At 51.3% G+C, this 27,122-nt stretch overlaps 12 protein-coding genes across 12 annotated transcripts; 7 read left to right on the plus strand and 5 right to left on the minus strand.

Moving 5' to 3' along the window:
* The first annotated feature begins 341 nt into the window (after nucleotides 1-341).
* Nucleotides 342-2,319, plus strand: BDV17DRAFT_264257 (carbohydrate-binding module family 48 protein). Its single transcript, XM_073757996.1, has 3 exons — nucleotides 342-568; nucleotides 642-777; nucleotides 1,065-2,319. Exons 1-3 carry the CDS (start codon nucleotides 546-548, stop codon nucleotides 2,148-2,150), a joined length of 1,245 nt encoding a protein of 414 aa, XP_073615271.1. The 5' UTR covers nucleotides 342-545; the 3' UTR covers nucleotides 2,151-2,319.
* BDV17DRAFT_96673 (uncharacterized protein) lies at nucleotides 2,238-2,771 on the minus strand. Its single transcript, XM_073765415.1, has 3 exons — nucleotides 2,584-2,771; nucleotides 2,439-2,523; nucleotides 2,238-2,383 (listed from the first exon to the last, which is right to left on the minus strand). The coding sequence occupies exons 1-3, from the start codon at nucleotides 2,672-2,674 to the stop codon at nucleotides 2,326-2,328; spliced, it is 234 nt and encodes a 77-aa protein (XP_073615272.1). The 5' UTR covers nucleotides 2,675-2,771; the 3' UTR covers nucleotides 2,238-2,325.
* A 452-nt stretch (nucleotides 2,772-3,223) lies between these two features.
* Nucleotides 3,224-4,401, plus strand: BDV17DRAFT_96631 (uncharacterized protein). Its single transcript, XM_073765414.1, has 4 exons — nucleotides 3,224-3,304; nucleotides 3,696-3,969; nucleotides 4,072-4,209; nucleotides 4,282-4,401. The coding sequence occupies exons 2-4, from the start codon at nucleotides 3,761-3,763 to the stop codon at nucleotides 4,292-4,294; spliced, it is 360 nt and encodes a 119-aa protein (XP_073615273.1). The 5' UTR covers nucleotides 3,224-3,304; nucleotides 3,696-3,760; the 3' UTR covers nucleotides 4,295-4,401.
* Nucleotides 4,402-5,983: 1,582 nt separating this feature from the next.
* On the plus strand, nucleotides 5,984-7,483 carry BDV17DRAFT_264275 (VIT1/CCC1 transporter family protein). Its single transcript, XM_073757997.1, has 2 exons — nucleotides 5,984-6,755; nucleotides 6,811-7,483. Exons 1-2 carry the CDS (start codon nucleotides 6,421-6,423, stop codon nucleotides 7,325-7,327), a joined length of 852 nt encoding a protein of 283 aa, XP_073615274.1. The 5' UTR covers nucleotides 5,984-6,420; the 3' UTR covers nucleotides 7,328-7,483.
* A 4,429-nt stretch (nucleotides 7,484-11,912) lies between these two features.
* BDV17DRAFT_96767 (phosphatase PAP2 family protein) lies at nucleotides 11,913-13,692 on the plus strand. The gene is made up of 2 exons (XM_073765417.1): nucleotides 11,913-12,481; nucleotides 12,543-13,692. Exons 1-2 carry the CDS (start codon nucleotides 12,060-12,062, stop codon nucleotides 13,438-13,440), a joined length of 1,320 nt encoding a protein of 439 aa, XP_073615275.1. The 5' UTR covers nucleotides 11,913-12,059; the 3' UTR covers nucleotides 13,441-13,692.
* BDV17DRAFT_96768 (uncharacterized protein) lies at nucleotides 13,693-14,605 on the plus strand. Its single transcript, XM_073765418.1, has one exon. The coding sequence runs from the start codon at nucleotides 13,944-13,946 to the stop codon at nucleotides 14,514-14,516; it is 573 nt and encodes a 190-aa protein (XP_073615276.1). The 5' UTR covers nucleotides 13,693-13,943; the 3' UTR covers nucleotides 14,517-14,605.
* A 449-nt stretch (nucleotides 14,606-15,054) lies between these two features.
* On the minus strand, nucleotides 15,055-17,249 carry BDV17DRAFT_96952 (phospholipid:diacylglycerol acyltransferase). The gene is made up of 3 exons (XM_073765419.1): nucleotides 16,777-17,249; nucleotides 15,297-16,704; nucleotides 15,055-15,228 (listed from the first exon to the last, which is right to left on the minus strand). The coding sequence occupies exons 1-3, from the start codon at nucleotides 17,095-17,097 to the stop codon at nucleotides 15,086-15,088; spliced, it is 1,872 nt and encodes a 623-aa protein (XP_073615277.1). The 5' UTR covers nucleotides 17,098-17,249; the 3' UTR covers nucleotides 15,055-15,085.
* Nucleotides 17,250-17,442: 193 nt separating this feature from the next.
* BDV17DRAFT_291659 (peptide alpha-N-acetyltransferase MAK3) lies at nucleotides 17,443-18,182 on the plus strand (the record flags this gene model as incomplete). The annotated part of the gene is made up of 2 exons (XM_073762177.1): nucleotides 17,443-17,838; nucleotides 17,934-18,182. The coding sequence occupies 2 exons, from the start codon at nucleotides 17,443-17,445 to the stop codon at nucleotides 18,180-18,182; spliced, it is 645 nt and encodes a 214-aa protein (XP_073615278.1).
* Nucleotides 18,183-18,349: 167 nt separating this feature from the next.
* BDV17DRAFT_264297 (uncharacterized protein) lies at nucleotides 18,350-21,120 on the minus strand. The gene has a single exon (XM_073757998.1). It carries the CDS (start codon nucleotides 21,039-21,041, stop codon nucleotides 18,456-18,458), a length of 2,586 nt encoding a protein of 861 aa, XP_073615279.1. The 5' UTR covers nucleotides 21,042-21,120; the 3' UTR covers nucleotides 18,350-18,455.
* A 151-nt stretch (nucleotides 21,121-21,271) lies between these two features.
* On the minus strand, nucleotides 21,272-23,310 carry BDV17DRAFT_264298 (uncharacterized protein). Its single transcript, XM_073757999.1, has 2 exons — nucleotides 21,956-23,310; nucleotides 21,272-21,900 (listed from the first exon to the last, which is right to left on the minus strand). Exons 1-2 carry the CDS (start codon nucleotides 23,162-23,164, stop codon nucleotides 21,457-21,459), a joined length of 1,653 nt encoding a protein of 550 aa, XP_073615280.1. The 5' UTR covers nucleotides 23,165-23,310; the 3' UTR covers nucleotides 21,272-21,456.
* A 221-nt stretch (nucleotides 23,311-23,531) lies between these two features.
* BDV17DRAFT_264300 (uncharacterized protein) lies at nucleotides 23,532-24,674 on the plus strand. The gene is made up of 2 exons (XM_073758000.1): nucleotides 23,532-23,787; nucleotides 23,881-24,674. Exons 1-2 carry the CDS (start codon nucleotides 23,605-23,607, stop codon nucleotides 24,595-24,597), a joined length of 900 nt encoding a protein of 299 aa, XP_073615281.1. The 5' UTR covers nucleotides 23,532-23,604; the 3' UTR covers nucleotides 24,598-24,674.
* A 367-nt stretch (nucleotides 24,675-25,041) lies between these two features.
* BDV17DRAFT_282016 (SEC14 family lipid-binding protein) lies at nucleotides 25,042-26,419 on the minus strand (the record flags this gene model as incomplete). Its single annotated transcript, XM_073760131.1, has 4 exons — nucleotides 25,042-25,093; nucleotides 25,397-25,923; nucleotides 25,994-26,117; nucleotides 26,199-26,419. The coding sequence occupies 4 exons, from the start codon at nucleotides 26,417-26,419 to the stop codon at nucleotides 25,042-25,044; spliced, it is 924 nt and encodes a 307-aa protein (XP_073615282.1).
* Nucleotides 26,420-27,122: the final 703 nt, after the last annotated feature.

Here is a 27,122-nt window from a genome sequence, read left to right on the forward strand (position 1 = left end):
TGCCGAGCTGGCATTTGTCGAATTCTGAGATCTAAACAAGAGCAGGATGATGCGCCAAAAGAGTCAATATGTTAGTTGTAGAATTCCCAACATGATATACGAAAGCTACCCATATACGCTGCCCGGACTGTCTAGAACCTAACTTCAACTATATCCCACCGCTACTTTGGCGAGGCAACAGCCATGCCGTTCGCGGCTAGAGAGCCCAAGATCAACGGAGAAATTGCATTATTATTAGCCTTTGCTCTTATCAGCAATGATTCTTCATTTAGGGACTCAGAGAGCGTGCCGGCCAGATCCTCCAAAGGCTGACAGCGCGACCGCCACCCCGCTTTGGCCCGGAGCTGCCCTGCACCGCAACTCCGCCAGACCCCAGCCCCCTCATCACCCTCACTTTATCAGCTCTGCCATTCCGCCCTATTCTTCCGGTGCATCTCTTTCTATCTTACTGCTAGACTGCTGGTAGTTTTACGATTAGTCCTGCCCCTGCCGCATTTTCCGGCCCCCCGTCATTTGTCTCGACCCCGGTGCCTTCTCGCAGAAACATGGCGAGTTACACATTCCAATGGTAAGCTACTCGAAGCTAACAAGCATGCCTTGACCCAACCATTCGCCCACCATGGCTCGCTGACTCCAGCCAGGCCGTACCCTGCCAGAGAGGTGTTTGTCACAGGAACGTTCGATGACTGGGGGAAGACCATTAAATTGGATCAGAAAGGTGACATCTTTGAGAAGGAAGTCCACTTCCCGGTGACAGGCGAGAAAGTACACTTCAAAGTACGTCAGTCAGTCACAGCCTCACACATGACCGGGCCTTCAGCTGGTTTCTCAACCTGCTTTCTCTCGACTCCAATATCCACTCGGCGTTTCATCTCAGATAAGCACGTTAGGCCGCACTTGTGCCATCAGTGACGACGCCGCGCTGCGTCTGGCCTCAGCCCTCTTCGTCCATTACGTCATGGCGTTAGCGCTTACCAGCCGTTCCACCCCCTCTTTACAAAACTATAAGACCCCTTCTAGAATGCATTTTCGTACGACTGACGTCTATATTTTCTTCATCATAGTTTGTCGTTGACGGCATCTGGACCACCGACAAGCGATTACCTGAAGAAGACGACGGTAGCAGCAACGTCAACAACACACTCTCTCCCGACGACATTCAAAGAGACTCGGTTACAGCTTTACAGAACGGCACAGAAGACATGGCGACTATCTCTGGCGTGACACCGAACTCCACGACTGCCGGCTTAGCTGGTGGGGTCCCCAAGGAATCGAGCAGGGCCCCCGGATCGACAACTGCGGGGCTCGACAAGGATGTTCCCCTTGAGCAGAGGGCCAATGTTCCCGGAGGCTTCCCCGCAGAGACTCCAGTCTCAGAATACTCTGTGAACCCTATCCCGGCCTCTGCCGGTATTGGCAACCCAATTCATCTGCAGCCTGGAGAGAAAGTCCCCGACCCCAGCACATTCACCCCGAACACAGTGCAGTCGACTGCTCGAACAGACAAAGAGTCGTACGATCAGGGTGATAGTTCCCGACTTCACGGTCCATTCTCCGTCCCTGCTATCTCAGATAACATGATTCCCGAGTCCAGCCTCCCAATTGGAGGCGGGCCCAACCCTATCTCTACCGACCCCGGAGTCACGGTGCAGTCCGCTGCACCAACATCCACTACCGCCGGACTTGCTGCCAACGTTCCGCTCGAGTCCAAGAAACAAACCGACAGTACAAACCCGGCCGACGAGGTCCCCTCAGTGGTGAAGGACTCGCTTTCGAAAGCACACCAAGACCCTGAAGCAGCTGCAAACAAGGTAGCCTTGGAAGAGAAGGAGTTGGAACATGAGCTTCAGCAGAAGATTGGCGTCGAGAATTCAAGTGGCACGCCAGCACCTACTACCACCGCTGCCACTACAGAGATCGCGCCAACGGCTACCGCTGCGGTCCCACACTCGGCGGCCGTTTCACCACGGACGACGACTCCTACGGGCACCAAGACCGCGAAACCAGAGGAGGAGGTCAAGCACGAGGCCACGCCCGCCGCTGAGAATTCTAAGCCCTCGGAGGTCCCTACTGCTGGCTCTTCTGGGAAGGAAGAGAAGAAGAAGAAGCGGTCGAGTATCTTCGCTAAGCTGAAGGAGAAGTTCAAATGAAGGATGTTCGACGATGATATGAGTTGATTAGTGGCATCTTATTATTGATGATTCGTTTGGATACCTTATCATGCATGTTACGCCTGTTTGTACTTAATCCCAAGTTTGGTTTATGAACGCTAAGTTGGTAGCGTAATTGAACACAATACTAATTGTCTATTGTCATATTGAAGTGCTATATAGGTATAGCGTTGCTCACTTGCCCATTTAACTTGACCGGATACGCCAGCACACTTTGAGTCGTTAGTACCGACCATAATCTGACGAAGACGTAGACCCCCAACTCACTCTTTTCCCGTCTTAGTACAACAGCACCCGCAGAATATCGATGCAGGGTAGCATATAACCGCCGCGACAACCGTCACCACGAACCCTATAAAATAAACGCATGAGAACGAGCCCTATTATGAAGTGCCCAGCCGAGCAGACATACCTAGCGTCGGACCAACGACTTTACACCGGCATGGATTCTGGTCTGTCCCACACTGGAAGCAGATTGGGAAGAAGAAGGGGACGTCGCACATGGTGGGTTGGGTGGAGGTTTCTTGGCTCTGATCTAATTAAGTATATAGATCGGGTTTGCCACGCTATACTCCGCCGCGATCAAAGGAGAGATTATTGATTCAGGGAGCTATTTCTTGGTATAAAGATGGATATTAAGGTCGGAAGATGCTGGGAGTTGACCGGAAGTTGAAGGAGGGACCTGTATGCATGATTCATCATGACGACAGTGATTGACCTGGCTGGGAATCCAGATCGCTGGGATGTTGATCAACTTGATCTTGCTTGAAGTTCATCCCAGACAGCATAGAAGTCAACACCTCAATACCATTCCTCCGAAGCCATAATAAGACTAAAAACTCTTGGTTCTCGGCGCAGAATCTCTCGTAGTCGCCGTCAACATACCACATGCACCCTCGTCCCATGTATAACTACCTACAACCCCCACCGTGACGGGCACACGACACATCGCAGCTGAACCGAAGCACCACCTAGAGTGACATGGCTGTCAAACATCTATAATTAACGTACCCCGCGCATGCCACTCCCCTTTAGTCAATTCTAGACGCATACAAGCCACAAGAGAGCCTGAGCCTTGTCGAAATCCGTGCAAGCGTCCAGGCACCAGGATTTCTTGCACCGGTCGTTCCCACGTAAGCCACAGTCCGAACGCCGCGGACGGATCTTTCCACATTCCACGGTCCCATTTCCTTCAAAATTTTTAGTTGTCCTTTTATTTTGTTCTTTTGATTCTGCAGAGATGGAGTGGAGATAAATAGGTCGATCTCCCCATTTTTGAGTCTCCAGTTTCAGTTGAAGATCTAGACAGGAATTGGAAACCTGTTGAGAGTCAAAGAAAGGTATCTCATGTTTCCGATCGATTATCGAATCGACGTCACCCGCTCAGCCCTATGATCGGGCGACTACGTCCGTCACGAACCTCTCCCCTCACTTCCTGCATCTATCCAACGACGCCAACGCTGAGATTCATTTTCTTTCGTTGAAAATATTTGTTAACTAACCTCTTCTGCTTGAGCGGAATAGAATCGGACCACCAAACAGAACGAAGAATCACCTGAGCTTTGGCCTCGAACCTACAACCCATCAATATGGGCAGCCGCATCCTCCCTCTTATCATCCTCTTAGTGGTTATCGCCGTCCTCGTCGTGATCGGCTTGATCGCCTACAGCATCATTCAAGAAGTCTCCAACACGGCAAGGGGCAAGATGGAGAAGAAAAACGTTATGTTTACAAAGGACGGGGTGAAAGTTGGTGTGCGGGAGGTTAATGAGGAGGAGTATGTTGATCGGAGCCAGAGGTATGTCGCTCTATCGGGCTAAATACTCCGGCAAAGGGGGTTGAAGCCTCCAGGTTATAGTCTTCGAATAACGGACAAACGACTAACTCTGAACTCATACAGTATCCTCGTCAACATGTGGAATCATACCTCGTTCCCCGCGTACAAGAGTCGGCTCTGGGATATGACCGGGTCGGCATCTACATCTGGGTCTGGGTCTTCAAGTGGGAATGACGCGGGGAATGCCCAGCATCGGAAGGGGTGAGTTCTTGCTCTTGTTTGTTTGTTCTTGTTGTGAATGGGGAACCGGATGCTAATGGAAATCCCTTATAGACGTTCGAATTGACTATCTAAGCGCGCGCTGAAGAAAACGAAGCGGGCAAGGACCTGGCTCACGGTCGATGGAATGTTAAGAGAGCCATATTGAGAATCAAAAATGGGACTTTCGTTTTCCTTTCCTTCTTCTATTCTTCCTTGTACATAATCTTACGGCCGAGTGGTATACCATAGAGGGTATAACTGGAAAACTTACTTATATAATGGCAGTAACGGTCTACGAATGATGAATCGAACCGTTCTTTTCTGGTACCTGGCAATTGCGGACCCCTCTCATTTAATAGCTCTCATACAGAAGGAGATCCTGACCTATGTAGAGTGTCTTCAGCTCATACTTCCTCGATCACCGACGCCGTTATATATCGAGCCGCTGATCACGTTCCACCGTAGGTGGATCTATATGCGCGGCCTAGTTGCTAGATCGACGATGGAACGGTAAGATATTCGGTGGGAGTATATTCACAATAGCCTACGAGTTCCAGGCTTTAGACGACCTGCTGGGGTTTTCGCCGTGTTTTCTGTTTCGATGATCTCCGTGGCATGGAGGAATGAGAGGAGGTTCGACGCTGCACCTCGGTGGGACGCAACGTCCTATTTATTCAGAGTAGTCATGAGGTTCGACGGCATATTTTACATTTGAGGTTGTAAGGGATGTTTTATTCGGACGGGTCTATCAGGTGCTGAAATCTTATGTTGAGAGGTGGATTCAAGGATACATTAAAACGAAAGGTATATGTCTAGAACTGCCTACCTACGGCGATTTGATACTTCAGAGACTTGCAGATGAGAGTCGAGGCCTCAATGAATCTAGGTGATCACGGTGCATCATGTGGCTATTGACTACCTAGGTAGCCATCTGCATAAGATCGGGCCGGCTGCTGGGAAATAAGTATATCTACACTAGCTCATGCAGCAAAAGGTAGACCACAGAGAAAATGCAAAGTGAAGCAGGGCACTGCTTAGGTACTACTTAGTACTTAGTAGGGTACGAATTGACAACTACCTAAGTTGAGATTGAATGGATAGGTACCTTGGAGTGGATGGAGGTTTCTATCTGTGTACTATTAGGGAAGGAGAAGGGGCCGTGGCCGTCCACTTCAGCTCATCGTCAGAACACTAACCGACTCTCTCTCTCTCTCTCTCTCTTTCTCTTCATCCTATTCGACAATTCTCATTGAAGCCCACTACTATAAAAATATTGTTCTGGAGTCAACTCAATTGAATACCTCCATCTCTACTCTCACCCTATCGGATTCAAGTACCTACCACTAGGCTCGAAGATGGTCGAAGAGTCGAGCAAGGGATGACAATCTTACTGCTAGGGGGGCACCTTCAGATACTAGCCCTGGAGTCCTCTATATGGTAAGTCTTATAACTAGATTGATATCGGACATGTCTCTTTTTACTAATAACTCTTGAGAGCCCCCGATACAAGGCTTCTATAAAGCTTGCGTTGACAAAAGTGCGAGGTGCCTGGTCCAGAATCCGTGGAAGCGGGAATTCAAATCCCAGGGGCTTATCTCCAGTCCAGCTCATCTCGCGTCGATTCAAATACACCTCCATCCATTGGCCAGTCTTGCCAGAATCCATTAAGCAGAGTCGCATCGAGCATGAAGCGACTGCAAGGATCGACTCCACACCGCGCAAGTGGATTATGTCCCCCAATAAAAAGCAGTCAAGAGGAACCAAGCCCCCCAAGCTTTGCACACCCCGCACGCTCACGAGCGCCAAACCAGCGAATCAGCCGTCCACGTGCCAAGAGTGCCCCTCCCCATGACCGCCAGATTGTCCGCACGTTGCTGGTCATCTGCTCGTGAATGGCCCTTGCACGACCTCGCACCTGATAAGCTCCATGCGGTCCAGAGCAGATGCGACCAGGCACGAGGGCCATTCGGCCATCATCTTTCGTTTACCGACCATGTTCGTAACCCACGCCGTCTGGTAGGTGGGCTCGCGCTTGGTATACTAGAGCTTGTTCTTTGGAGTTGGAGCTGGATATTATCACTTATAAGTCGGCAGTGCGGTCCTGGCTACACGAGGTCCCGGTGACTTTGTGAAGCTACAAAGAACTCCCCGTCTTTTGACTTCGAACTTCAGATCGTGAGCGAGTCTGTTGCACCGCACTCCGCTGCCAACATGTCTTTCTCATCTCTCAAGGGCCTTCTCTCCCCAACCGCAACTTCAGAGTACGATGTGGAGAAACACACCCGTCTCTCGAGCGATGGAGAGAGCTCTAGCGGCGAAGTTAAACGCCGCGAAGGGAACGGGAAGGACACAAAGCTCATCGACGGGCGAGTAATATCGGACGCTATAATCGGTCTTTCGGACGGCATGACAGTCCCCTTCGCCCTCACAGCAGGCCTCTCTGCCCTAGGAGACACGAAAGTCGTCGTCTTTGGCGGATTCGCTGAGCTTATTGCTGGTGCCATATCCATGGGACTGGGCGGATATCTTGGTGCAAAGAGCGAAGAGTAGGCATTCTATCCATCTTCAACGTCTACACATAGCCGTTCTGACAAGAACCAGGGAGTCCTACCACGCAACGCTCAAAGAAACGGAAAAGCAAACCATCACAGACCCTGACGCCGTAAACGAGACTATCCATGACATCTTCACACCTTACGACCTTCCACCACACCTCGTCACCGAACTCACAAACCACCTCACCTCCTCTCCCAACCTCCCTTCCTTTCTCATGAATTTCCACCACACCCTCCCTGAACCATCTGACAGCCGAGCTCTCACTTGTGCCCTCACAATCGCTTTTGGCTATTTCATCGGCGGGTTTGTCCCCCTCTTGCCCTACTTTTTCGTCGGTCCGAACGAGGCCTTCCTTGCGCTGAAGTGGAGTATCGCTACAATGGCAATTGCACTGTTTGTTTTCGGATACGCAAAAACTTGCTTTGTGAGTGGATGGAGGGGCGCGAAGAACATCAGGAAAGGCGTTGTCGGTGCCTTGCAGATGGTTCTTATTGGGGGCATTGCGGCTGGGAGTGCAATGGGTCTTGTGAAGGGCTTCCAGGCGCTGGCGGACTCTTCGTGAGACTTGGCTTGTCTCTATGCTCATGAGATGGGCCCTGGTTCCCTTTTCAGACCTCGAACAAGAGAGGATTTATGTCTATATGCGTTTGCATCTATGATCATGACGATCTGGCGTTGGGTAGGGAAATAAATACTGTACATAATGGGCGGAGTTAGGTAAACGAAATAAATAGATAGCTTTCTTTGAATAGCAGCTTGCCTAGTGCTCTGACCCTGTATTCTCCATGATTCGACATGGAGTCTTGTGTAACATCTAGATAACTACCGACTGACGCCCATACACCTGCTTACCCTTAAATCGATACCGATACCTATTTACCTTATCTCACCAGATTCTTCGAGGCAACTAAACTAACCCGAAACGACAACATCCCTGAACGAAATAATGCTTGATGCTTTACAGATTATGTGAGAACTAAGTAGTGTATCGTGTATGGTAAACTCAGCCCCTTTCCCCGTACAACGAGATACATACATCCCCTTTGGCCCCAAGGCAGCCGCATTCTAGTAAAGCCACAATCACAGCCTTGAGTATGCGACCACGGGCCTCTCCCGGAGAATCTAAAATCAATCTACAAGGCAGAATTAAGCGCGTATCAGTATACTAATTCTGGCACATTGGGGCTCTAAGTGACGTGCTTAATTTATGTTAACATCATTATGTAGATAGACACCTGGTAGAAATAGACACCTATACTACGAGCCCACCTAAAGAATTACACTAGGAGAACTAGAATCAACTAATCCTCCAAAAGACAACATCGGCCCCTATAAACAACCGAGGCCAGCTTCAATAATACTAATGATGATAATGATGCGAAGTCGCGAACCCAAAGTCAACGTCAAAGTCGAGAAAATAACCTTCTGCCTAGATCTATCGACTCCATATCGACTCCATAACAGGGGCCGCTCGGCAGTCGACATGAAACGGTGGTACGTACCTATTCCATAACCGTAAGATAGTTTAATTAAACTGCTTGGTTCGTTCCACTCAGCTCTTCAGCTGAACTGAGTTGGTGGTGAACGATACGAGTACGACTTCTGCTAAGTGAGGTGCCAGCGTTGAATAGCCACGGATCTGGAATAGTTCCCAATCCCACGCAAGGGGTTCGTTCGGCATGGCGTGGCATCGCTGCACTGCCACTGCAAGGACAGCGCAGCGCCTCATTTAGTCTACCACGTATCAACAGAGCACCTACCTGGCATATGGTCGTGACTGTTGACGTAGGGAGAAAGTACCCCGTAAGCAAGGTAAAGAAAGGTACGGAATATGTACGTAGCGTACCTTACTGTCGGGCTTGGGCTAACTGGGTGGTATACTACTGTGACTTTGTGACACTGCCTATCCCAGGAATCTGTGACCGGCCAGGGCTTCCAGCAATTTCAGCAACCCATGCGTGGCTGGTATCAATGGATACGCTGGAGCACCATAAACAAACATACCTAACTGGATCTATGTTTCAAATTTCCAAGTTCTCAACGGCCAGAACAGACCCAGAGCCGTTTGATGTCGGGGATAACGGCTGGAATGCGTAGATTGTGGCGTGCAGGTGTCAGCCTTGTTTTGGCTTTGGTGAGGAATGTGGTAATTTCTCGAGATATGTAGGTAGCTTCGCAGAAATCGACATTGACCGACGAGGAGAAGAGGATTGAGTATGTGCTCATGCTCAGTTGAGCTTGTTTTCGCCTATCTGAAATCTGGATGGGAAGAATGTTCTCTGCCGCTGCGACTTGTATACTGGGTACTATGCCCTGCTGAGGCTGCGGGAGGGTCAAGATTGAGAAGCTGCCCGGTCGCCGTCATCGTTCGAGATCATGGGTGAGAACCGGAAACACTGCGTGAGTGTCAATGCTAGTGATAGTCTTTTATACGTATATTTCCTGGATCTTGAATTCTAATTACCTCCGATCGGACATTGTTTCCACGAAGTTAGGGTCTGATGTGCTTTAGCATCAGTCAAGAAGGCATGGATACCGCTGAAGCATATGTACATAATTCGGAGTAGATCGAGGAAGCTTGAGCACGAGTCAGCGAAAGATTGTTGGCGGGGGACATCTCAAGACCTGCGAGATGATCTCATTGCTTATCTTCGCGCTCAAAGTTCACCGCTGGCATCTGAGAACTGCACAAGCGACTCGGCGGTTTCAGCTGAGCGATCGTATTATGCACCCATCCATTTCGAGGCGAGGGCACACTGACCGGGATCTCGCGGCAAATTGTATGGTGTAACCAAGACTCCAAGATATGCCAGCAGGGCTGAGATCCACACCGTATCATGGATTTATGATGTAGTTCGTCGATAATAATGAACTTATGATGTAGTCGATGGGATGAAACCGATCGGGGCTTCTGGGGTACTCTGTAATAATGGCGCCATTTGAGCTTTTGAGACTTGTTTCTTGTGAGTTAAGACTCTGAATTTGACGGCTGAATTTGATGGAGGAACGATACTACATGCTTTGTCGTTTGACGCGGAATCTCAAATCGGAAAGTGATGACGCTGGTATGCTCCAAGCCTCACTTCATTGCTGAGCCCTTGGCGGGGCTGTGCGCCTTGATATAGGGCGCCGCCATGAGAGAATAAACCAGAACAATGCCTTGAGACGGTTGATTGTACGGTTCTGGTGCCACGGATCGATGATTTCATGCACGATTTCACTGCATGACCTTTGAACGAATAGGAGGCCTCTAACATGGAGATTCTCAGCTTACGCGCAGTATCTGTAAACCAGAGTAAGACTGAAACGAAATCGCATACTCAGTAATTTCCGAATGCGTGGAGGCTGTGAAGGTGAAGTTTGAATGCTCTTTCATCCCAGCTCTTTCTTTAATCAATCCTGAAACCGTAGTAATTTGCGCTCTCCAGGGCTCTGCGGTAACTGACACGAGGAGTCACGGACGAGTCAGAAGGCGCGACCTCGTGTGCAAGGCCACTGGTCAGCTGCTAGCTTGCCCCTGATAGCAGCGACCGGGGTTGTAACAGTTGTGCAATGTGAATTCAACTGCTCGGATGCGTGAATGAGCATCTCGTCCGAAGCGGCTTGCCGTCTACTCCGTGCCATGATCTCCCGTCAGCCATTTTGGGAGGTATCGTACCGTAACGTATACGGTATCGTATCCTTACACTTCCCTCTTTCGGGAGCCAGTCTCGTGTGCCCAATCGTCAGATAGTTGCAGGTCGGCACTCAGTCTGCATATTCCCTTTCAGTGCTCTGCTGACTGGGCTATCCATGTGAAATATGGGGTTGGCAAGCACTCGAGCTTCTCGGAGTTTTTTCGTCGGCGAGGAGCTTGGACTTGTCGGATCGAGCATGTCAGGCAGGGCCAGATGGGTGAGGGTCTTTGATGTCAGACCATCATTATCAACCAAGTTGCCGCGGCTCTTCCGTGGTTTCGCGGGTGATACAGACTGCTCACCTCAGACCTCTTGAATGAGATGAAGAAAGAAAAGCTGATGGCTGGGAGACGCTCTTTGAAGGTCTTGAGGGAGCTGAGAGCTTCATCTTCACAGCTCTCAAGGTAAATGAAGCGCCGGCCAGGGACCGAGGATCTTGGCGGCAGGAACTGGCGATTTCTTTGGCCCGTGGAGCTGCTGTACAACCGCCGGCGCGGTTTAAGCGAAATTGGTTATGGAGATCCGCCGCTTCCAGTTGGCTGCCGATGGAAATGGGCTTTCGACTGGACGAGAGATCTCCTCTTTGAAGTTTCTTCTGTGACTGAGCAGAAAACATCGCATCTCATGCAACTCGACGCCTCTGTGCTATCCGTCACCTCCGTTTCGCTGTATCCGCGGGGTTCTGAATAATGCCTTAGGCCATCCGTAGGTAAAGCAAACGTGTCAGTGTCAGCGATGTGCCCGACGGAGCGATCAACGGAAGAGTCAGCCTCAAACTCTTTTGCAGATAAAATTTCAATAAACCTTGGTTACCTTGGAATGACACGAGTGGGCATCGATAGTTCGGTTGATGAAGATTTTATCCTTTTGAGGTCCACATGTCCGCTTTGCTTTTCAGGCACCCTCGGATCCTCCAAGCTCCGGCACCGAGTGATTAGTCCTAATGCAGCTTAGCGGCAGCTCTTTGATTAACTCACGAGGTCTAGTCCTGTGTAATAAACGGATACGGGAAATACCAATACGGGAGGGATACTGTACCCGTCGTAGTCCGGCCCCATCGAGACTAAGAGTTGGATGCTCTTGACCCTGGCGCTTCCTCCTGGCGCCTGCAAAATCCTCATCTTCCCTCTTTTCTTGAACCTTTTCTCCTCTTCTCTCTATCGGTGCTTCGTTTCTTCCTCATCATCCGCCAACTCTCCCTCCAGGCATCTACTCCGGCTCCGTGGCCATCTGCCCCCTCGCGACCTCCTCGTTCCAGGTCATCTCTCTCAACTGCTCGCCCTTGCTCTCCGCCTTGCGTCAGTGGGACCCCCTGCAACGTGACGGCCCAAAGACATCCTCGTTTGGCCGCTGGAGACCGGAGCTTGCGCTTCGTTTGGTCCTTCTGGATTCGATCTTAATATCTCCGCCCGTTGAGGCGCCTGTCGGGTCAAACTCGCCAGCAATCTACCTTACGGCATTATCATTTCGATAGACCCCCTTTCCGCCGACTCCGCGCTCGACTTGTACGTCTTACCTCGCAACTTTACGACTTCCGCACTGTCAAGACAAGGAGAACTACCGGAAATCGCTGTTGGAGGAACACTGCAAAGTTCTGCCTGAGAGGCCGCCGCAAACATGAATCAAACACTTCCTACGTGGAAGGACCGCACGCAAAATCAGTTTGGAAAGCTTCAAATCCAGGTCCCATGGCGCTCTATCCAACTTCTTGTGCCGCATCGCATGCGGCGGAAGTTGAGGTCCAAGTTGCGCAGTAGAGCGTCCCCGACTTCTTCGATAGCCTCTCTGCAAACATCGTTATCGCCCGGAGACACGCTACGGTCGCTGCAAAGTCATCGCTGGACCATCTACGATTTCCAATATCTGCTCCTGTTGATTGTTGGCATTTTCTCCTTGACCGTGATAGAATCGCCCGGGCCTCTGGGCAAAACGGGCATCTTCACTATGCTCCTAATGTCGCTCTTAATCCCTATGACTCGCCAGTTCTTCCTCCCCTTTCTGCCGATTGCCGGATGGCTTCTATTCTTCTACGCCTGCCAGTAAGCCAACCCCCTATTACTAACTAGAAAGTCTTCGAACTTGTTTCTCACAATATTACAGATTCATCCCAAGCGACTGGCGTCCCGCGATCTGGGTCCGTGTTTTACCGGCCCTGGAAAACATTCTCTACGGCGCCAACATCAGCAACATTCTTTCCGCCCACCAGAACGTTGTGCTCGACGTGTTGGCCTGGATTCCTTACGGTCTATGCCATTACGGTGCTCCGTTCGTTTGCTCGCTGATTATGTTCATTTTCGGCCCGCCCGGCACTGTTCCCCTTTTCGCGCGCACTTTCGGGTATATCAGTATGGCCGCAGTTGCCATTCAGCTTTTCTTCCCTTGCTCTCCCCCCTGGTACGAGAATCGTTACGGTCTAGCCCCAGCAGACTACTCTATCCAGGGTGACCCTGCAGGACTTGCTCGCATCGACAAGCTGCTCGGCATCGACCTTTACACCTCCGGCTTTCACCAATCGCCCGTCGTATTCGGCGCGTTCCCATCGTTGCATGCTGCTGATTCAACTTTGGCCGCGCTTTTCATGAGCCATGTTTTCCCGCGCATGAAGCCTGTCTTCGTCACATACACCCTCTGGATGTGGTGGGCAACGATGTACCTCTCCCACCACTATGCAGTTGATCTGGTTGCGGGTGGTCTTCTAGCCACCATCGCTTTCTACTTCGCCAAGACTCGATTCGTCCCCCGCGTGCAGCTCGACAAGATGTTCCGTTGGGACTACGAGTACGTGGAGTTCGGTGAATCTGCCATCGAGTACGGATACGACCTGGCTGGCTACGATGGAGACTTCAACCTTGACAGCGATGAATGGACTGTTGGTTCTTCATCCTCAATATCTTCAGGATCATTGAGTCCTGTCGATGACCATTACTCATGGGAAACTGAGGCCCTGACCTCCCCTCAACACGATCTCGAGTCAGGCAGGCGTTCTTTCAGCCCTTGAGTATCCCGCAACCTCGACCTGCATATAGTAACCCCCTTTTCTCTTCACTGCATCTATTTACGAGACGGCGTTGGGATAATTTACGACATCCTGGCTTTATTGCATCGAGCAGATTTCGACATATTTTTAATACCTTTGCTTCGGCGTCTCGGCTTCAACGGTTCGACTTTATTGTTCTCGGTTTGAACTCGTCCGGGCACCGTTTCTCTCTTCGCCTCACTTGCTATTGTACATGAATTGACACTGCGAATTTGCTTGGGCTCGGCCGTGGCGTGGGTTATCGCTCACCGCTACACTGCTGCTTCGCCATAATCTTAATGGACCTAATGGGACTAAGCATTGCTTTGGTGCTTTAGCCCTTTGGAAGACTCTCCGATCCCCCCTTGGAAACATTCGCTTGTCTCGTGTCCACCACTCACCTCGGACACACCTCTTCGATTCTCACCTGTCTTTCGCTATTACCTTTGACCTAGTCGGACCCATCGTTATTCTTCGTTTCGACTATGATATATACTTATTCTTATCTTTCGTGTCGATCGCTCACACACTTGGCGCATGGGATTGAAAGCATTCATAATGGGGGAAAACAACGGAAATCGGCGCCCTTTTTTGATCTTGCACTTCACTCGCTGTGCATAGACGGCTTTATTCTTTTTTTTGCACTTCGCAATGCATCACGAACTCTGCATTGGCATATAGAAAGAGGGGAAGGATGGGACCTCCTTCTTGCTCGCTCGCATGGTTTATCCGCTCGCTCATCGTGGAAACCCACATCCACTGATTACCCGGGGACTATACACATCACATTGGCTTCATTGCTTTCTGGCATTTACCGGACGGGTGCAAGACTGGGAGGAGAAGTTGATGGCGCGGTATATTGCTCGGTTTCAGATCGGACGAGTCATTTAAGGATACAGAAGCAGAAGCATCTGGACCTGCCTGGCCACTCTCGCTTGCTATGGGTTGACGCTCTCACCTACTACCTACCCTACCCTATCTTACCTCTCCTCATCTCTCACCTGGAATCTCGATTATTCCTACCCATCAACCACGCCCCTCCCTCCATCCTTGGATAGTGTGGTGTGCGGGAGAGTTATCCATAGCAGCAGTATTATTAGTTATAATCCGGTAGTGTTATGATTTATGAAGACAGCCTGTATACTATTGACCACTCTTGTCCTGTCCATATCTTCGCTGTAATAGATTTCTCCATTGCTTGATTAGCAACTGCTCGACAATGTAGAAGCGACAGTATGTTGTATTCTAGGTTTTTAGATGGGCGGTTGGGTTTCTACCGACAGGTGCCTGGGTCTTGCTTGTTGCGACCTCATCCCGTGGTACATAAGGCTCGTGCCGAACGAGTTTCTAGGTATGTTTACCATGACCCGAAGAAACATCACCAATGTCCCAATATTCATTGAGCCCGTCCTAGGTCTAAACTATACCCCGTACTTCGAAGACTTCGACGGCAAAACAATACCAATAAAATAAGACAAGCAAAAGAAAGAAAAAGAAAAAGAAAAAGAAAAAGAAAAAGAAAAAGAAAAAGAAAAAGAAAAAGAAAAAGAAAGAAACGTTCGTGAACGGGTGAAATTTAAGTATGCATACCTCATAAGCTAATAATAATAGTATGTACATTTTATCTTTACTCTTCGTAAATCTTGACCTTCTCCGCGTACTCCTTTATCCGCGAGACGAAGGTGTCTTCGATTTCGTCGCCACGGCCGCCTGCAACGCGAAGAATGAGGTCGTTTAGTGAGGCGCGGCCGAGGATGTCGACGTGGTCGCCTATCGTCCATTCTTGTTAGCACTGAATTCTTCAATATGGAGGGAAGAGAAGGTGTACGAGCACATACCTGTATTTGGCCCACCCCTGGGCGAAAACCGATCCGGCTCGTGCGGCATCTCATAGACTTTAATCTTGACTCCGGACGGGTTATACCGCTTGATATGCCACCCCTTAGCGCACATATACCCTGTTGAAAGGAGGTTGACTGTGCCGTCTCCTTCACCGAGCACAACGCCGTGGTCTGTCCCGTCGGCTGTGGTGACCGTGGTGTCGATGCTAACATTTAGGTTGACGAGAGGGTCGCGTTCCTCTTGGTAGAAGTAGCTCCGCTCGGTAGGTTTGCCGACGCCGTAGAAGCAGTAGATTTGCATGTCGGGGGCTTTTGGAAGGCGGGCTTCGAGCGGGTTGAGCCACGTGCGCGGGTCGTTCTCGTTGGCTTCGACTTCGGCGGTTGTGTGCGCGATGCCGTGCGAGTAGCTTCCTAGGACTTGGTCGCGGTACCAGGGTTCGGATTGGTCGAGGAGGTACTGCAGACTTTCGGCGACGGTGAGGTTCTTTTGTGTGAAGGTGGAGTTGCTCTCGCGGAAGTTGAGCAGGTTGCCGTAGGTCATTTGTTGGCCTGGGAGGTCGTCGGGCGCCCAGGTGGCATTGCCCCAGACGGCTTCGCCGCCCTTGGGAAGCATGCTTGAGATGCCTGGCATGGCGCGGAAGAGCTCGGCGCGTTCTTCGCGCGAGAGGAACTTTTCGAGCCCGTAGACGGCGAATGCGTTAAGCAAGGCTGTGTCGCGGGTTTCACCGGACAGGACGGCCGTGAGGCCCTTTGCGGCGCCGAGCATGCATCCGCTGATGTTGATCCAGTTGGCGACATGACGGTTCACCCAGTCTGAGCCGCCTTTTCCGTGTGCTGAGTTCTCGACCCATTTGAAGAAGAATAGAAGGACCGGGGAACCCATACTATGGGAGGCCAGCGTCACCTTCTCACCACGCACTGCGACAGCTGTCTCGATGTATGACTTCAGCCGGCTGAAATAGTGGTCTCGGACCTCGAGGTTCAAATACGCCAGCCGCCAGTCGTAAGCCGCTGTATAGGCATTCGTAGGGTCATATCCAATACTGGCGAGGTTCTCCAAGATCTTATTCCAAATCCAATATCCCGTGATGAAGAAATCCGTAGCATCAAATCCCTGCGCCGCACGCAGCTTGATCCCCGGCGGGTCTAGACCAGTCTCCTTATCTAGCATGATATGATTCTTCCATTCCGCCTTGTCCATCACAAGAGCGCGCATCATGCTCCAACTGCCCCAGAGTCGGCGACGAAAGTACATCAGCGACGTCGGACTAGTACCCCAGCTCTCCAGGCCTGTCGAGATGACCCCGGGGATCATAATAATTGGATGTTTCGCTTCGACACCTTGTGACCGGAGGTGCAGGCCGACGGAGAATGCATCGTAACTGACCGTATCTCGCTCATGTTGCTACAATCACAATCAACCAATATCAGCACCGATCTAGATACCTAACCAAGTCCAAGGAAGTGAATAACCAACCGAAAACTCCCTCGCATCCCGCATAATACTCTGCGGAATGACATCCATCAACGACTCAAGGTTCAAATCCATCAACGAATCCAAACTAATGACGTCCTGCTGCTGCGCGAAGAACACCGCGCAGAAGATGCCGAAGACTCCACCGAGTAAGAAGATAAGGCCATTGCGGCGCTTGCTCTTGGGTTTCGTGATGAACGACTGCGTCCGCTCACTCTTTGGCTTCGCTATTGTCGGACGAGGCCGCTTTTCCGGTGACGAGTCCGCGCGGAATGTGTGGACATCGTCGTCGTTGTCGTCCTTGGTCTGACGACGGCGGAGCATGGAGAGACGTGCAGCGATCGCCGCGCCTGCAGATCGGCTGTGGTTGTGGAGGGGAGGTATGCAAGCTGGGGAGGGGAAAGAGGAAATAAAGCAATCTTATGCCGCAGACAGAAAGATACAATGGGAGGTAGAAACGGAGAGAGTGTGAAGCGAGGTTGGGAAGATCTCGATCGATCCGTTGACTGTCAAATCAAGGCCTCGATAAGCTCACTGCAATCACATGCGCGCTTTTTTGACCTTGAGGGAGCTTCTCTCCGCGGACTGAGACCACAACCAACCACCAACTCTACCAACACCACCACGCTCCTTTCTTCCTCATTTCCTTCAAGTCCTCACACAACCACAATGTCCTCCTCAAAACCCTCCTCCGAATCACACCCCACAGACTCAACCTCAACCCTCCACTACACCCGCTACACCCCCGCCCACGAAGACACCTACGTCGCGGCAATGCGCGAGCTAATATCCAAAGATTTGTCCGAACCATACAGCATCTACGTGTACCGCTACTTCCTCTACCAATGGGGTGACCTCTGTTTCCTCGCAATGGACAAGAACCCCGACACGGGCGCGGAGGAGATGGTCGGCGTCGTGGTCTCAAAGCTGGAGCCGCACAGGCACGGGCCACTGCGCGGGTATATTGCTATGTTGGCTGTGCGGGAGGAGTATAGAGGGCAGGGGATTGCGACGAAGCTTGTGAGGATGGCGATTGATGCTATGATTGAGGGTGGGGCGGATGAGGTGCGTACTTGGATCTGAATTCCAACGGCGTGTTTGCTGAGTTGAATGATGATGATGATGATGTGGGTTGCTAATGGTAATGGGTTTGTCTGTAGATCGCCCTCGAAACCGAAATCACAAATACGGCTGCGATGAAGCTCTACGAGCGGCTTGGGTTCCTACGGAGTAAGCGGCTGCATCGGTATTATCTCAATGGGAACTCGGCGTATCGGCTTGTGTTGTACTTGAGGGAGGGCGTTGGCTCGATGAGGACGTCGTTTGATCCGTATGCGCCTCCGCTGGATCATGCTCATGTGCATGACGTGCCACCGGCTGCACCACTGTTAGGTGAAAATGGAAACTGAAGGCGGAGGGGAGATTGCTACGACTTTTATGATAATGACTGCGTTGGTTTTGGGATAGAAGGGTTGCATATTCGGTGCGCTTGTGTTGTACTTGGTGTCTCGGACGACTTCTATATCTATTTCGTTTTATAAGTACAGTGGCTGACGCCCGCCCGTGGGTATCTATCTATAGGTAGTGGTGTAATGTACATTAGGAATATAGTACAACAGGATATTTATACAGCCCAACCAGAGCACGAATATGGGATGAAGCCCGGTGCCCGTTTCTAAGAATCATGGATTGAATCTTCGTCGTCGAACCGAGAGCGGTCGTAGCGTCAAAAACCTCGAAGACGGTTGCTCAACTGGCGGCACATCCTCCACGTTATGTCCAACCAACTCCACCGGAACCTGAACAGCATGCTGCATATACCATCTCGCAGGCCGGGGGATACTGCCCCATTCCGTGTCTTGCAGAAGAGCTGCATCCAACATGTGCCCCAACGGGAGTACAGGACGATACCAGGGGCCAATCTGGATATCATGCTTGACGATTGCTTTGGCCCTGATGCGTTGTTGCTGGCGCTCCTTTCCCTCGAGCCTGCGCGTACTGACAACGGAGGCGATGGGGTCATTGTGGAATTCAGGGGGGAAGGCTTGGAGTAGCTTGTCCTTGAGCGGGTAGTCGGGAAGATGGAGGCTGACTCCGGCAATGACTTTACCGGCGCAAGTCCACCAGAGCCGTTCCCTTTCTGAGAACTGCTCCCAGGCAACGTTCGTCATTAGCAGGAAATACATCGTGTGTCTCATAGGGCGCGTTGTTTTCTGGTTCATGCAAGCATATCTCCAGAGGACGCGAGAAGTGTTGTAGAACTTGCTGTTGAAGGCGCTTAGGAACAGTCTTTCGTATGTTTCCGTGTCGAAGTCGGCGTCTGGTGACTTCAGACACTGAAGGGTGTAGTATATAGCGCTGATGGCATCCCTTGGGAAAAATTTGACAACTTCGCCTGCTACCTGGCTGTCGAGAGGTAGCTTACGTTCCTTGTAGATCTCCAGTAGCCGTTTCATGGCAACTTGGTCCTTGAGCTGGACTGTGACATTGAACATTTGCAAAGTTAGAGATCGCGAAATGCTCGGTCCAATGGCCATGACGACCTTGTCAAAGAACTCGTCCACGCTCCTACCGCTTTGAAGGTGATTCGTGAAGAGATCCTGGACCGTCACATGCAACACCCGCCGCATAGCATGCTGATCCTGTAAGTAACCTTTCTTCTCCATTTCCTTCACGGCTTCTATTTTCGCTTTGGGTGAGATGAGGCAGTCAACGAACGCCAGCCAGGTATCAACATTGGGGAGAATGCGGAAGCGATTCATGAGCCGCAGAATGCGCTTCATTTCCTGCAGGTTCTGCTTCTTTGCAACTTCCTTCAAAAGTATGTTCGCTGTCTCGGTGGTTGCAACGAAACCCGCTTGGTGGAGAAATTCAATGCAAAAGCTTAAAAAGCCATGCTTGATGAAATATGATAGTGCTATATTCAAGGCCGTCGTAGAAATCAAGTGCCGCTGCAATTCATCGTCGAACAACCGGAATAAGGCCGCAGCTACCCGCGCAGGATGATACATCGGGTTTGTAGGAGATGGCAAAGATGTTGTGAGTGCCTCCACGTGCTCCACGAACCCCTTCACAGTATCAAGCGACCCCCATTGCGATCTGATGATACTGAAAGGCACTGGTGCCCGCTTGTGAGACCTTGCCGCCCAAACTCCCCTGATTACCGGCGCAGTAATGCCACTGCGCTCCAGCGCCAGACGAGAGGGGAAAACAGGAACATGCGGTTTGGTGATCTCGACTAAGGGGTCCCCTCGAGCCTGCAGCTGTTGCAATCTCAAAATGCGGTTCGCTATAACTTCCGTGGCCCGAGGTGAGCCCTGAAGAACAACCTTCCGATTCTGACCCTCACTCTCAGAGACAGGCAAAACGTGCACTCGACAACCACTCAGTAGCCTCTCATACCAGACATTCTCCGACTGCGAAAATTTCTCGGATACACCAGCAAAAGCGGCTATCGTCTCGTCAGGAACAAGAATCTCCCTTTCCTCGGAAGCTTGTCGTTTACTGAAGAAGTCTGGTTCGAGAAATCCCATCTTTCTGCCATGTATCTCCATCCTCCCAAGAAATCGTCCTATCGCATAATACATCGTAGCCCGTTGTTGAGGCGGCACGTTAGTAAAGTAGAACTGCCGACGCAGTAATCTTCGAGCTTGTCGAGGCGGGATTTGTTGGAGAAACTCTTTGTGTTTTTGTACCTCTTCTCGTGGAGGACGTCTGAGGGGTACACCTCGCCACTCCTGTCGAGTTTTGTATTTATGATATTCGCGCTCAACCTTCGATGTGTCAATCCCCTCATCGACGTCCCCCAAGTGCTCAAAGGCGTCAAATAACCCTGTGCCCTTGACACGCGGGGCCACCTCTCCGTCTACCGCGTCATTTCGCGTGCCAGTAGGTGGTGACTCCGCTTCGGAAACTGGCCCAGTTGGCGCTAGCTCAGCCGGTTCATCTGAACCGGATTTCGGAAGCAAAGGTGTAGAGCGGGTAGAAAGCCATCTTTTCCTTGTAGACGCACCAAACGACTGTTTCCGAGGCCGTGGACGGTTCAACGTCGAGCTTGGAAGAAGTCTCCTGGAGGAGCATTTTGATGTATCCTTGCGAGATACGATTGAATGTATCGATCTCCGCTGCTGTCGAACCGCCGACGCAAACCAGCGAGGGTAGAGGAAGAGGAGAGGCTCATCGGGATGCGGCCCGCGGCCAGCTGCACGGTCCGGGGCGATCGTTGAAAGGCCGCATCTTTTCAGACACGGTCGGCCACGCGTAAACATAGGTGAGCCAGAGAAGGGAATAACCGCTCATCAAAGAAGAAGTGGTGGGATTGGGCGTGGAAGGAGGAATGCGACTTTTTTACCGGTGTCGGGCGAAGCTTCTCGGGGAGCTTGAGGCCGCAAATTGCCGTACCTCCGGCAGGCGGTGAGGCACGGTCTATACAACTGGCAACAACGAGCTCTCTTGACAACAATTATGCTAGCATGGTGCTCATCGTGAACAAAAATTCGGTACTGGCAGCCTAAAACTGCTTCATTCGTCCCACTGATGCTAAGAAAATCTAAAAGCTGTTCCCATAACGACGGTAGACCAAACCAGGCAGCACCCTACTACCTATAAATCAAACAGACAGAAAGGAAAAAAAGAAAGGGTATCGATGACGAAAACGAAAGCATAGACAATCCAGCCCATGTCTCAGTAAATATGAAAGTCATGTCCAATCTCCGCGTCGCGCGGAATCCCCTTGATCTCACCCCCATTGTTCATTGGTTTAAATGAGAACTTACCAGAGTCCCGGACTCTCGACAAGAGACTATCCCTCCTATTCCCTGTGGGAGGATTCAGAATCTCAGCGGGCGGAATATATGCCCGCTTACTGTGGTTATCGATGTCGGTCTCTGCATCTGCGTCTGGCTCTTGGACTTGGAGTACATCCGGGCCGACGTGGTTAACTGCTGTGCCTGCGGCGCGGGAGAGGTATTCTTGTTTGCAGCGGAGGTCTTCGGTTTCTTGTCTGGTTTGTTCACTGCTCGACTCCTGCTTTTGTTGTTCGAAGATGTCTTGGATAGTTTCGTGTAGGTATGTGAGGAGCTGCCATCGGGATGTTTGGTAGACGAGGCGGGTCATGATCTCGGGGATCTAGACAGGAAATTAGCAAATTGTTACAATTTGTACAAAAAGAATGACAGTATACTTTTCCGTCCAGATAATAGAGCTCGTCGCCTCCATCATCAACAAACTTCCTAACAGCATCCAATTTTTCCCTGTCCACAATCGCCGCCTTGATCGCATACATCAAAGCAGGGACATTTCTAATCTCATCCACCACTCCCTCTTCTCTATCTGCCATAACCCTCCCCAAATTCAGCGATGTCGCCCTACTCGCCCGCTCAGAACTAGAAGCCCTCTTCTTCTTCACCGCAGTATGAATCGTAAAGTAATCTTCATTAAGCGTATGCCCCATCTCCAATCCCGTCCTGCTTCGCCGCCACCGCTCGCGATCAGAAGGCGAAACCTTCTTGACACGTAACCGCACCCACCGGCGGCGGCGCACAAACGAATGCCAAAACGGATGCGTCCCGTGCCAATGTGATGATAACGAAAACGAGAACGCATACTGCCAACCCTGCTCATCGACATCACCGGACATGTCAACGTACCAGGTCTTCCAGGCCCATTCCCAGCTGGGGTCGGGAACTTGAGCGTTTGTGATGTTCACGAAGCTGCGCTTGCCGCTGGCGTTCTGCCAGGGTGCCGGGTCGATATTGAGCAGTGATTGATTGGAGTAGAGCGGGATACCGAATAAGAACCAGCCGCGCTGGTTTTCGTAGAGAATGTCGAGCTCACTCCCTGGTTTGAGGCCACAAATCTTAGGGTGGTTCTTCGCCTGGTGCGTTGTTCCCCTTCCACTACCAGAAGCTCTAATTTCTTTCCCTGTTCTGCTGGCACCGGTCCCGAAATCTTGCTGCTGGGTTTGTTCTCCCGTTGCTGCCTCGCTTGTCTGCTCGTATAGGGGCTGTGTATCAGACTGGTACCCATTGCGGTAGTTGATGGTACTAGCACCCTCCTGAATCGTGCTCGCATTGGCAAGAGAATTCGTATTTGTCCCTGCCCGCAACAACCCCCCTTCGTTGTCTGACGACGACGGCCCTTCAGACTCAGGCAGCTCGGCAGCGCTAGCAGAAGCAAAAGCAGGAGCAGGAGCCCCTTCGGGACCAATGCCGAACCGCTCAGGCTGCCACTTCGCGTACCTCCGTTTCGCCCGCTCCGCACGTATCGACGGCCGACTCCATAGTCTAGACCCGTTGCTGGTCGTCGTATTTGTCCAGGAGAAGCCTCCTGCGTCGTCGGGGTTGCGCCCGGCAGGGGCCGTGTTGTCAATGAGCTGGATGTCGGTGTTCATTGCAGGTTTGCATCTCCGTCCTTCCTGGCACTGGTTAGATCTGCGTAGGAGGTGTCATAGTTAGGTAGTGGTTCAGGTTGCCCCTCTGTAAATCTCAGAGGAAAGGAAGGATCGATCTAGTGTGTGATAGTGTTCGTACTCTGAAGATAGATGAGCTAGTTTCTCCCTGAAACCGGCGAAAATCACACCTAAAACCAGATGAGGAAGCCGATCGAGCAAAAATGATGTCATCGTGGGGGTGATCTGCATAGATTATTGCCTGAGGAACGCTCCCTCTTTTTAGCCTTATTATTCAGGCAAAAAGGTCCAGGCATAAAGGCACTATACCCTCCAACGCGTCTAACTGATCCAAGCCGGAGACAGCCCGCCTATCTACAAACACCGACTGATAGATACACCGTCGCACTGTGTTCCAACCACCACAGACCACGATAAACAAAATGGACTCCGGGCACTACCGCAAAATCGAGCTCCAATCCCCCGCAGACTTCACCTACCTCCACGGCAACACGGTCGCCCTCTCCCGCCAAAAACTCGACCTGCACCTCCCGCCCTCCGCAGCCCCAAACAATGACAACGAGCCAGACCCCATGCGCGAGCGCGTCCGCGAGCTCGTTGATGATGTACGTCAATCACTTATTCTATTCTGTCCAAATTACCCCTCCTACGGTACGAAAGGCACAAGCTAACCTGGTTCTGTTCTGTCCTGAATGCAGTTCATCACCCGCACATTCACATCCGCTTCTAGCAGTGTCTCAATAAACGGACTGGATAATTCGTCGCCGGAGTTTCCCTTTCCAGAAGCATTCACCGCACCGACAGAACTCGAGACGGTCGAGTATGAGCCCTTCGATGGGAAACTTGCGGCTAGGGTCACGGCGCTTTATGCGCAGTTGGAGTCGCTTACCACGACGGTCGCGCAGTTGAGGAGGGATGCGCCGGGGAAGGCGGCGAGGGGGTATGTTGAGGCGCTGGGGAAGGTTATCGAGGAGGAGGATAAGGATTTAGATGAGGATGAAGTGGATGGGGAGGGTGAAACTGAGGAGGGTGAAGAGGATGTCGAGATGCAGGATGCAGATGCGAACGCGAACGCGAATGCGAACGGACAGTCAGGAGAAGGTGCCACGTCTAAGGATAGCAACGCAGAGAAGAGATACAGACGAAAACCCTCTTCGAAGAAATCGACGCAAGCACAATGGAAGCTCGATATGCCCCTCGGGACAGAACAGGAAGCTTCTCGCTGGCGGAACGGTGAAATGGCAGAGGTTTACGAGGATGCATTGCGGACGCTGCTCAGACTCCAGGGTGAAACTGTACCTGGTGACGAGGACGCGGTCTCCAGTTCCGACGGCGTGGATGGGATCGCGCTGGCTTCTATAGTTGGTAAAGCGGAGCGGGCTGGGAGGGCAGTCGAGTTTGTGGAGAAGATATGATTTCAGTTGAAGGGTCTTTGTCGCTTTTTATTTATAACATCCAATCTGGCTTTCGAGTTTAGGAATGGCGTTTGTGTTAGGGTGATACCATACCTAGTTTGATTCAAGGAATGACTGTTTTTTCTACAAGTAACCCAATACTAGCTGAAGAACTACGAAATTTCGATAGGCCTAGATCTCTGGCTGAAGGTCGGGTGCTTGATATTCTAGTGTCAGTCATTCGAATGCATTATTCTGTCCAACATCAACCTCAATCCCCAAACTTCAAGCTAACCGCTAACCCCTTCAGCACCAATCTATAAACACTGGGAATCTTGCGCCGCACACACCGCATTCGATATCTATTTTCAGCTGAAAAGGACAAGACAAGTAAAAGAACGAACAGAACAAACACGACAGGCCGATGAACAGTGGCCATGATGATGGACGGAGAAAGAGATACAATCAGCTCAGGCTGGCATCGGCAGTGGAGCAAGTATGGTGAGGAGACGGTAATCTATGTCAAGATAAGAGAAGACAGTCCAGCGAGAAAGGGAAATAGTGCAAAGAGCCTGACAAGAGCTTTTTACCATATTGATCCAAGATACCAGGATATAGAAACACAGGTTCCAGGCAAGAAATAGATAGTGGATGGATGGAGGGATGAAATGGAGTAGAAAATATATATCAGACCACAATCTTATCTTGTTCTTGTTCTTGGCTCTATGCAGTGGGTTGAGCAGTAGCCTCCTGCGCTTCCGTGCTCTTTTCCGCGCTCTCAGTAGCGGCCTCGGGCTTATTTTCCTTGGGGGTAGCCCACTTAGGCTCCTTGGCCCATTCGGGTTCGCGCCAGGGGCCCATGTCGCTATACTCGCAGCCTCCCTCGCACTCGCAGGTGCCGCCGTACTGCTTGGGGAGGTTCTCTGCAGGAACCTGGGCCAAGAGGTCTTTCTTGTAGCCTGAACCAAGAACGTGGATCTTCTCAACAGTGACGGGGTCAAGGAAGCCCTTGACTACGCTCCACACAGTGCTGAAGCCCCAGGGAGCATTGATCAGGTACATCTTTCCAAGTCGCTCGGGGTAGTAGTTCTGAGAGACGTTGGACGTCCGGCTGAGATACCCATATACAGATGAAGCACTGAAGAGGCTAACACCCTGGAGATCCATGATACTGCAGCATGTTTCTAGCAGCTTGCCGGACTTTCGTGAGCAGGCGGGCAACCGGGGGTCCGCAAGCTTCTCGTACTCAGTCACAAGATTTTTCAGCATGCGGTCGTCGGTGGTGATTTTTTCCAGAGCCTTGAGGTCAATGCCGCCGAGCTTCTCGATGTAGACGGGACGTCCATCCTAGAGACCGGTGATGTTAGGTGACGCAGCTCCCAACATCGAAAGGTAATAGGACAGTATCTCAACCCACCTTGTCCGTTTTGTGATAGTACTGGGGGTAGTACTTGAAAACTTCCGCCTTCTCGGTATACTCGAAGGTACGGGCCAGGTCATCTGTGCCGAACTCTTTCCGCCATTTCTCGCTCTCGACAAACCTATAGTCAAGAAAAGGAAAAGATTAGCCGGACAATCCGGGGACAGATCGACACTCAGGGGGGGACACGGCGGCAGCATACATGAGCTTAGATGCAGCAACATCAAACTTCCGTGCTCTCAAGAAGCGCAGCAGGGTCAAAGTATCCAGTCTTTCCGTGTAACCCTCCGCTTCGAGTTCACTCCGGAGCTGCTCTACTTTGGCATCCTGGTCCGCGGTGGTATGGCCAGGGTGGCCAGGCTTAGGCTCCGGGGCAGTGGTGGGGAAGTCATAGTCGTCGTACTTGGACGCGGGGGATGCCATTATGATAGCAAGCGGGTAGGGTTAGGTTGCGTTGAAAGATGACGGGCTTTGAGATGTGGTAGCAGGTCCCCGTGGTCGGAGGAGGGCAGGTTGATTGGGGCGAGGGACGGGAGAGTGGAGAGGGACAACTAAATGGAGATGGTCGTTCAACGGTAGTCTGTAGCCGCCGAAGGGATTTCAAGTCCTTGATCACTCAAATAAAAGCTGGAGCCAAGAGACAGAGGAGCGCTGAAAGTGAGAGGCAGTGCAGGAGAAGGAAAAATAAGGACAGAGGGAGAATGGACGTTCAAGACAAGGCGTGGACCAGATGGAGACGGAAGCAGCAGAACAAGTCGGACTAGTCAACTTCAGGAGGGGTTAAGGCGGTCAACCACGATGCTGATTGCTGGCCATCCACGCGCTCAACTCTGGATCTTTGACTGGAGGAGCGAAGCAGGATGTCGCTTTGCGAAACCATTCGCATTGCCTCAATAATGTCTTTGTGCCAAAAAGACCGCTGTTGCCTCGCCTCACGTCATCCTCAATCAGCCACCCGGGTGACGTCGGTGCGGCAAAGACTGCCATCTACAGTTACAACATCCAGCGTACCGGAACGGAGAGCCTCTTGTTCATGACAAAACATCCCTATTCACATTTATAATAATGGGTATAACTGGCCGAAGACCACAACAATGCTGACGGGCATTCGCTGCTAGTGCTGTCA

The sequence above is a fragment of the Aspergillus undulatus genome (assembly GCF_047715775.1).
Source record: "Aspergillus undulatus strain CBS 261.88 unplaced genomic scaffold BDV17scaffold_26, whole genome shotgun sequence".
Lineage (NCBI taxonomy): Eukaryota > Fungi > Ascomycota > Eurotiomycetes > Eurotiales > Aspergillaceae > Aspergillus > Aspergillus undulatus.